Source organism: Mixophyes fleayi, chromosome 6, assembly GCF_038048845.1.
Source record: "Mixophyes fleayi isolate aMixFle1 chromosome 6, aMixFle1.hap1, whole genome shotgun sequence".
Lineage (NCBI taxonomy): Eukaryota > Metazoa > Chordata > Amphibia > Anura > Limnodynastidae > Mixophyes > Mixophyes fleayi.
The window spans coordinates 191,673,460-191,683,432 of record NC_134407.1 but is presented as its reverse complement, the minus strand read 5'-3'; the positions used below and the strand labels follow the sequence as shown (position 1 = coordinate 191,683,432).

Below are 9,973 nucleotides of genomic sequence, written 5' to 3'. Positions count from 1 at the left end.
CTTATACCCATATTTGAATGGAAATGTTTTTTTAAATTGGTTTGTATTTGAATACGGGCGGACGTGTGTGCAAGTTACGTACAATATTTTTAAAGCAAGTTGCTTTCATATTGCATAATACAATCTATGCATACAACACACATTATTATAAGTTTACTGAACTCAATAAACATGTACGTATAAAGCCCAGAGCATAAGCAACATGCAAGTCCCTGGCGGCGGGAAAGGGGAGTGCTGTAAAGCTCTAAACTGCCCATTAGATACCTCCTGTCCCCCAACATTCCCACCCATGGGACAAACAATTGGAAGAGTTGGTAAGATGCGTTGTGATTTAGCTCTGCTGACTGCTTACTTAGACCTCAAGCCTCCAAGATCACATATAAATTTGAAAAGTACTATCACATGCAGCAGAGTGTGGTCATAACACTGGAGAAGCCTCGGCTAACTTGCCAACTCTGCAGCCCACAGAGCAAATATCAGAACTATGTCAGAAGTCCTGAATGCGATCATTAAATGCCAGAACTCTATTTTAAAGGGTGTAAAGACAGATATCACAATACTGAGGCACAGAAGATTCAAAGTCATGGACAACTTGATGTGTGCAGAGCATCATATCTTAGAGGTGGAGAACCACCTCCAATGGCTGTAACAGGGGTTTATGGAAGCATGACAAACAAATGTCCAGTGCTAGATGCCCACACAGATGACCTTGAAATCCAGCTCAGACATAAAAATATCGGGATATGAGGCCTAAAGGGAAAAACAGAGGTCTTCTTGTAGGACCCAAAATACTGGGCACCTCTGCAATTTCCATTCGGTGACTGAGAGGGCTGGCCTACTGCTAATCTGCCCAAACCCACCCCTATCACCCCTCTTGGGAACCCCAGGGCCACTGATTGTTAAAGTCCTTAACTTCGGGGACTAGAATGCAATTAATTCTCAGGGCCACAAGGAATGCAGACAGCATGACACATAATGGAATTAAAATCACCTCCTATCTGGACGGTTCCATTGTTCTACAGAAACAAATGAACACCTTTTTGGCTATGAGATAACAGCTTAGAAATAGGGACATCATTTATGAAATGGTCCATTCTTCGAGGCTCCAGATACAATATTGAAACAAAACCCTCTCTTTCAATGGAGTGCACAATCCTGGCTGGAACATGAGATCCTGTCAGACCACCAGTATCTCTCACCAGCCACAACACCTTTAGCATATATCATAGCATCATATTGATGGATCTAGGAGTACCATAAGCTCCATTCCGGTTGAATCCTCCTTCTCCCCAATTTTTCATTACCGTCCTACCCTTTTCAAGTGCATTAACACAATGGCATGGCTTTAGGGAACACTGCAGGCTCTGGGGCAGGGGGCTATGCAACTGTAGATATGTATGATAGGTTTATAAGGTTATCCCATACATTTAAAGTAGTATTGTGGAACATGAGGGGGATTAGAGACTCAATATATGCACCTGAAATACTTTGCTTGACCTGTGATGTGAGGACATAGAGGCTCTCAAACGGCACTAGACAGATTAAATGTATCACTCCTTATTGTCACACTCCGCTCTCTGGGTATCTCCACCTGAGCCTCAAATACTGACTATCACTTTAAATCTTTCTTCTTAGTCAGCCTGTCAGCCACCTTTGCGTCTGTGATTACTTCACCTGTGTGTTAGTCAGCTCTGCTATTGGTCAGCTTCCCTTTATAAGCCCCTCCGTTCACCTTTTCCTTGCTGGTTCTTCAAGTCATTTCTGTTACTCTGATGTCACTGTTTGCATGCCTGTTCCACTGCTTGTGGTAACGCTATGAGCTACACCTGTTACCTGTTCCACAATCTGTGGTAAAGCTGCTGTGTTCATCGCTGCCATGTGGTCATCGCTGCTGTTTGCTGGATTTCTTCAATCTCTGCATACCTGTTCCACTATCTGTGGTAAAGCTGCTATTCATCGCTGCTGTGAGTTCGTTACTACTGGATGTTGGACTGTTTTGATCTCTGCATACCTGTCCCACGGCTTGTTGTAAATGCTATGATTTACATCTATTATCTATTTGGCCTGCATTGTTGATTACCATTATCAGCTCTACAATCCATATCAAGCTGTGTCTATCGTGGCTGAATATATTTGTTTCAAGATTACTACTATGGAAAATCTGATTATTGCATGTGCAGCCTGTATTAATGAATATTGCTGAAAGCCACTATTTCTACATTCCTTTGTGATCATCATTTGCCACATACTCAAGTCTGCATTTAATTCTTGTACTAAAGTTTTATAATAAAATGGTAATCTTTGTTATCACCATTTGATGTCCGAATTGGATCATTCTCCTGCCATATAATTCGTTCTCAGCTGCTGTCACATTGGGAGCTTTCCTGGAGGGCCTCGACCTGCAAAGTGAGAGCCGCAGAAGCCCGTATTCCCTTGCGGGAATCCCTGGTGAACATCTCCCATTTTGTTAGATTCCGCGCCTCCAGGGAAGTTTTAGTCAATACTTATTGTGACAGCAGGGTCTCACTCCATTATTCGTGAGCTAACCTGACACTTATATCCTAATTATGCAATTTTAATGAAGAAATAACTACCATACAAACTATCTTGGGTCCACACAGATCCAGAAGGGTGCTGTGTGTTCCTCCACTATCTCATACATAATATCCCAATGATATGTGCCATTTATATCCCACCCACCCCCAATTCACAGTCATATATTATTGGTGTGTGTGTGTACATATGTATATATATATGTATGTGTATATATATATATATATATATATATATATATATATATATATATATATATATACTGTATATCTCCTTTGTGGCCTAGTGCCTGGATGTAACACTAGTTGGTGACTTTATTGCAATTATTGACTGCTCACAAGACTCTTATCCAGCAACCACTGAGTCCCTTGGGGCTCTTAAAGCAGATCAACAATTTATAGACGTTTAGAGAGCTTAAATCGCAAAGTTAGGACATGCTCATGCTATTCCTCAATTCCCCAAATCTTCTTGAGCTTTAACCTAGATCTATTCTCCATTATCATTTCTCGTATTAGGACTATTGCATGTCTGCCTTGGGACATATAAAACCAAAGCCCCTTAAAAATGTAACTGGATATTTGCATCCTTCCCCCCCCCCCCCCCAAGCAGAATCTGCCTCATAGACCCCTTTTCTCTATTCATCCCAGAAATATCTAACATCATTCAGAACATGATTATTTTAACTGATTATTTTCACTTAAACTTAGTACTGACCACACTCTAATGTTTTGAGATGCAGCAAAGGCCTGTGTACATGGAAATGATATGACAACCACTTGCACATATAGGAAAGCACGACAGGGCGACAAAAAGGGCAACAATTGCTTATATTGCCCAGAAGAAAACAAAGTGTGATAAATATAACACGGACTAAAAGCTGCAGTGTACCCTACACATCAGCTTTGGGCATGGGGATAAATCTGAGCGACTGCTGAGGATTCTGTGCAGATGGGCTGACAATATCCCTCACATAGTCTCGATGAGAGACATCTTGGAGGAGTTCAGTCTGGAAGCAATAAAACAATGCCTTGCATGGCGTCCCGACTATAACACCCCCCCTCCCTCTTAAAAAAAACACAACAACCTTAAGCCCTAAATCCTAGATGGCAACATGGGAGGTGGGAACCCTACCAACCACAATATCAGGAGCCGTATTACAATATTTCCCAGAGAAAGGCAAAGACCCCGAGGAGTGCATCCTTCCTTTATAAATAAGGACACCAAACTGCTGACCAAAATATTAGCTAAAAGACTACATAAATTCATCATCACAATAGCGCACAAAGATTATACCGGCTTTATGGTTAATCTACCTATATAAACATCTGCCAGTATCAGACACATTTGGAACGCCCACTAACTAATTTAGGTAATTGAAATGTGAGGACCAAGGTGTCTGACTAGGTGGAACTGGCAATCTTATGGAAAGCTATGGTTACATCTGGCTTTTGTCCAGTGTTTGTCAGTTAGATTCAGAAGATATATCTAAGGGTGGAACTCTGCATTGTCATGCCCCATAGCAAAATTTGGGTAGGCAACACATCTGTAGTCTACTAGCTCTGAAAAGAGTGGAGGTACACTATCGGTTCCTGACTAACCGTCTTGTTGCTATAAGTACAATCTAAATTACAGTCCTACCGAAAGCTGCTATATGTCCTGAGTCATTCTCCCCCTTGGCTACCACAATCCTTCTGCTAAATCTGCCTCTATATTCATATCATTCATTCGGGTCATCTACTTTGTTTGCAACCAATAATAATAAATTTTAGGTAGGACGCTGGTATGGCATCTGCTTTAAACACAAGAAATGTACTATGTTCTGTTTTTCCCTTCCTGTCTTCCTTGTCACCGCGTGCAAGTTAGTTTAGAATACACATTGATTACTATTGTGTACTATTATGTTTGGTTATATATCTCTTACAATGAGTTTAAATATAAGTGGCCCATACTTTTGCATTTAGTACTATTTTAAACAACTATAAGTTGGCATGTTAGTCTGAGTATACGTTGATAAAGCACCCTGTGCCAAGTCCGTGGTTCTTCCAGTTTTGCACCATAGTCTCAGCTTTTTCAGAGTTCTATTCGGCTAAAGCTTTAGGGAGGTTTTAGATGTGAGCTTTACTAGATTCTTATTTTTACATATTTTATTGCATCACATTCTATGGAAAACGTTACTAGAGTAAGGATCATTAATCACTATGCGGAAAGGCATTTATTGTTCACATGGGCAGCATTTTTTTTCCGCCTTTGTAGTGTTTAATTGCTGCCTGTGTGAACATCACATGCATTTCACGGTGGCTAAGTGGTTAGCACTTCTGCCTCACAGCGCTGGGGTCATGAGTTCAATTCCCGACCATGGCCTTATCTGTGTGGAGTTTGTATGCTCTCCCCGTGTTTGCGTGGGTTTCCTCCGGGTGCTCCGGTTTCCTCCCACACTCCAAAAACATACTTGTAGGTTAATTGGCTGCTATCAAAATTGACCCTAGTCTCTCTCTCCCTCTTTGTCTGTCTGTGTATGTTAGGGAATTTAGACTGTAAGCTCCAATGGGGCAGGGACTGATGTGAATGAGTTCTCTGTACAGCGCTGCGGAATCAGTGGCGCTATATAAATAAATGATGATGATGATGATTTCAATATAACCATCAATCGTTATTACACCAGCAGCATTTTCAGAGCGCTGTGTTTTTGCCTGGAACTTAAGAAAATATGAAAGTAAGTCAAGCATCCATGTGAAAAATATTTTTACTAAAATTTAACAATTATGCCCACAAAGTCAATAAGCAGCAGCTGTGTGATACTGAATGCATGAAGCCATATGCAACATCAAATGCTGTTCCGTATTTGCTTTGTTATCACAAACACATGCTTTGTGAGGGACAAACCTATCAGAGCCCTAACTTAAAATTTTAGCATCTGGGGCAAGAAACAAAAATGAACCCCCCCCTCCCCAATTTAAACCCAATTACCTTAAAATATTCGTAAACTGCACTCCCCCATCAGCGTTGCGCTCTGGGCGGTTGCCTGTATCGCACAGCCCTAGTTACGACCTTGGTACACACACAGGTCTAGGAATTATTTTTATTTTTACCTGGTCAATCAATATTCAGAAGTTTCTCCCAATTTTGCATGGGTTTCCTCTGGTTACTCCAGTTTCCTCCCTCTCGAAAATCATAGTGGTAGGTCATTTGGCTGCTCACAAAATTAACCCGTGTGTGTTTGGTACAGCATTTAGACCGTAAGCTCCAAATGGGGCAAGGACTGATGTGAAACCATTCCCTGTAATGCTGTGGAATTGGTGGAGCTATATAAAAAACTAATAATAATAGACACATGCATGATCTCAGGGCAAACCCTGCTATATAGCTTGAAAATGAACACTGTTACGCAGACTGTCAAGTCCATTGCTGTAAAATTAAACTAGTTATTGAACTTTATTTCAAGTATTTTCATCACTACAGTAAAAGAACAATTTAGTTGATATCAAAATGTACATTTGTTAATCAATAAATAACAATAATTTCTCCTTTAAAATGGCCCAACATTACAGTGTCTGAAATAATAGATAGTCTATTATATGTCTTTTTTAGGTCTGGTCATGTAACGTTCAATTCATGGCTGGGTGAGGGTCCAGCCTGTGCAGCTCATAACACCCAGAATTCTCCTCCCCTTCCAGCGGCTCCTTCTTTACCCATTGGTAAGGCAGCTCATTAGTCTGTTTTTGTGCAAGGCAGTCTTTATCGCTGCTCGATTCTTTACGCCACATATCCATTATCATCTGCAATGTAGAGAATCTGACCTGCATTTCTGAATCACCTTCACATTGCATGAGGAGGTTACAGAGTTCTTTAGTCAGGCTCTTGATCATGCTCACCCTCGCCATGGCTTCATCCTCACTTTTACTATAGTAAAGTACAGTGTCACAAACCTTTGTATCGGATATGGGCTTTATATACTTCTTTTGCCAGCTGAGACAGACCATGTGCTCTTCGACTGGCTTTCTGTGTGCACAAAGCATGCTTAAGATGTGTCGGCAGGGAAGCTTGTAGAGTTTGTTGAAATAGCAAGTACAATACTGACCAGCAAGAGAGACCTCATGGGACTCTTCTAAAATCTGGACAGCAATGGAATTAGTCTGCACGTTTATGAGATAAGTGGACTTCTGCACCACTTCCCACTCTTTGGAGCAGAGTTGGAACGCAAGGTCACTGCAGTGCTCTCTCAGTGAGTGTAACAAAGTATCTACTATTTTTTGCGGTTTGCCAGAAATGTTAGGGTTGAGAGCCGAATCATTGCCAGAGGGTGACCTGTTATCCGAAGTCTCCAGAATTTGATTGTTCATGGAGCCGTCTAGTGGTGGCACCTTCACACCTTTCGTCTTTACGGTTCTAAACGGCCCCGTTTGTGCTACAAGTGAAGTGGAACTTTGTAAAGGTAGGATAGGCCGTGGCTTTGATCTATTGGGCTTACGTGACACTTTAGGAATATGTCTGGAAAAGCCTACGGAGCCATCCCTCTTGTTCGCTAGTCCTTTGCTGTTGAAACAGTCTGCAGATTCGACAAATTGCTTAATTGTAATTTCCATGGAGCTTTGCCTAGCAAGGAGGCTGGAGATTGTATCGATCACTAGACCCAGGCTGTCCATGTAAATGCTACAAGCATGCAAGCCTTTCTTTACATGCATGTACCACAGCAGCTCACAGGAGAACCAGTTTGTGCAAAGCTTAGCATACAACTCCTTGTCCAATTTGTGCTGCAGTTTTTCTGCCAAGAAGCTGAGCTTCTCAGGAGATGTCTGGTATATGGCGTCATCTATCCATTTATGGAGCCAATCCTTGATGTCGGAGGATCCCCTGATTTTTCTTTCGATGAGGCGCACTGTGTGATACACCGATAGTAATGCCTTGGCTGAAGGAAATGCCTCTTTCAGGATATCTGTGTGTGCAAAAGATATATCAATATAGATGACCTTCACCTTTGGCCATTCTGGGTTGAAGTCTTTAAACATGACCAGCATTTTGGAAATGTTCTTTGCATCATCTTCTCTGACAAAACAAAAGTTAACTACTTTTCCCACGCGCTCTTTGCTTTCCACTAGAAAAGCATACAGAATGTAACCGTGTTTGCTGGCAATCTTGTGTAACAGAAGGCTCTCTGGGAACCTCACAAACAAGCTGCTCATTTTACTGGTTTGGAAGCATACCTGCTCCAGCTGCTGTTGACAGTTAATGCTTAACAGTGATTTTGACCCAGCATCTCTGGTTTGAAAGTCCTTAATCAAGTTTGCCAGACGTGAAACAGCATCCCCCGATATCCCCTCCAGAACAGTGTCAATGGTGGCTGACGGCATATCACTGCTATGACCTTCAGCTTTATCTTGCACAATTAAAGGCAAGTCTGTCTGTGACATGGATGGGGAGTCTGGTTTAAAATTTCCCTGATCATCTTTCTTATCTGGGGATGGAGAAAGTCTCTCTCCACAAATCTTTTTTGATGGGACATCAGAGTTATTGGATATAGGTTTTACATGTGGAAGAACTTGTGAAGACAACAGTGACTTTGTCGCTGCAGAATGGATGTGGGTGGAACATTCTTCTTTAACCACCAGACGATCCAGTTGCATATCATACTGCAGAAAAAAATAAGCCGGACAGATATTCTCCTGAGTGTCTCTTTTACCATTATGTCCTTGCAGCTTGGAACAACAAAACTTTACCTGAGTGAATCTGCAAAGAAGAAAGAAATAGTTATATAAGCAATAAAAAAAAGGGTATAGATAGAAAACAAAGACGAAGTAGCAGAATATTTGCAGGGATAGCCACATAAGAACAGAGGCTGTATCCCATGGTAGTATTTGGCCAGCGTGGTTTACAAATTGCTCAAATTCAGATAAGTAAACGCTCTGCTGTGGAAGTTATAAATAAGTTATAATAGTACAATAGGAAGTATGAAGGGATAAATTCAGAAAACAAGAATGAGAAAAGACAATGAAATTAATTCATGCTTTGGAATGAAAACACAAGATGCTAAAACATATCACTAAGAACAGATATACAAGTTGCTTTATAGCAGATCTGTGTGACTTCTACAGAGATATATGTAAATGTGCATGATACAACATTACTGAAGATATTGGACAGATCTTTGTTTTCTGGTGGTCTTTTTTTTTTTTTATACATGGAAGACTTAACAAGTAACCGTGTTAGAAATATAAGATTAGGGCAAGCATGTTAAAAACTACTATAAATAAACGTTAACTTTTTCAGTGTTTTGTGAACTTACATATAAATGAAGAGATGAATTTGTAGGCAACAACTATAATAGGTAATTCTTACTTTATCTACTGGTAAGCCATCTTTCTAAGGTACAAAAACAACTGCGGATCCTTACATTATGTCCTGACGGATATCAGTGCCGCACTTGCTGTTGTGGTGCCGGACAGAAACGCTGCTTTGAATGCTGTAGGTGGCTTTGGTATCCTCTTTGTAGGTTTTAAAGCACTCCTTAAAATCTTCATAGTTGATAAAGCAAGTGCCGCGTTGCATGGTTACTCCTCTCCCACCTTCACCAGTTGGATCTGCGTCACTGGGCTTTCCGAGTGATATATATTTTATCTTAAAACAATTTGAAAAGTAACATTATCAGCAAAACCATCAAGAAATAAGAGTGTTTCTTGCACAACCTCTGATAACTGCAAAAGGAAATTTCTGTTTGCGGGTCCAATATATATTTTGTAGGTTTCTAATCGCTAGATGACTGGCTATACCTATGGTGTTCCTGGGTCCTAATCAGGTGTACGGACCTGATAATTCGATACGCCTTTCCAATCCAGTCTCTCTTGATGGATTCTATGTTTTTCTGTTTAAGTTCTCTGTGTACCCCTAGAGAGTGCTTGTACTATATTATTTATATAACTTTCTGTGTTCTTTTGATGGATCTCTATGACTACTTAAATTGTGTTTTCTGGGTGGATCACTCTGAATGGTTGCTTTATGCATGTCCTGAGTGGACCACTCACTGCTTGTGATATGTCCTCTGCATGGGTCATTAAGATGCTTCTTCTGTGTCTCTAGTGTGGACAGACTAATGTATTCTCTAAATAGACCACTGCTTCCTTGTTTAATGGCAGCACAAACACTCTCAGCATTCTTCCTCGATTACATGGCCGTATCTTGCACATAACATTTATAGTCACACGTTGGTCACACCCACAAATACCTGACCAATCCATTACATGATTAATCAGGAAGGTACACATTCAACCAATCGTTGACCTTACACACGTATCACATGATCAGATCAAGGAACCAAACCAAGATCACCGATGTTTCTCCGCCCATAAGAGGCGGGGTTATAAAAGGGCGGCGGGTATGGATACAGACTAATAGAGAGCTGGGATTTATGGATCGGTGTTTCAGCCAA

At 41.0% G+C, this 9,973-nt stretch overlaps 1 protein-coding gene across 1 annotated transcript; it reads right to left on the bottom strand.

Moving 5' to 3' along the window:
- Positions 1-5,966: 5,966 nt before the first annotated feature.
- On the bottom strand, positions 5,967-9,890 carry ZSWIM3 (zinc finger SWIM-type containing 3). The gene is made up of 3 exons (XM_075177690.1): positions 9,570-9,890; positions 8,942-9,165; positions 5,967-8,277 (listed from the first exon to the last, which is right to left on the bottom strand). The coding sequence occupies exons 1-3, from the start codon at positions 9,597-9,599 to the stop codon at positions 6,159-6,161; spliced, it is 2,373 nt and encodes a 790-aa protein (XP_075033791.1). The 5' UTR covers positions 9,600-9,890; the 3' UTR covers positions 5,967-6,158.
- Between the last annotated feature and the right edge of the window lie 83 nt (positions 9,891-9,973).

What these genes read in the sequence shown, in the direction of transcription:
- ZSWIM3 (XM_075177690.1), bottom strand. Translation starts at nt 9,599, where the DNA reads ATGACCCATGCAGAGGACATATCACAAGCA. An exon ending in CAGAGGACATATCACAAGCA is followed by an intron (nt 9,166 to 9,569) that starts GTGAGTGGTCCA and finishes AATTGTTTTAAG; the next exon opens with ATAAAATATATATCACTCGG. An exon ending in GATATCCGTCAGGACATAAT is followed by an intron (nt 8,278 to 8,941) that starts GTAAGGATCCGC and finishes TCTTCTTTGCAG; the next exon opens with ATTCACTCAGGTAAAGTTTT.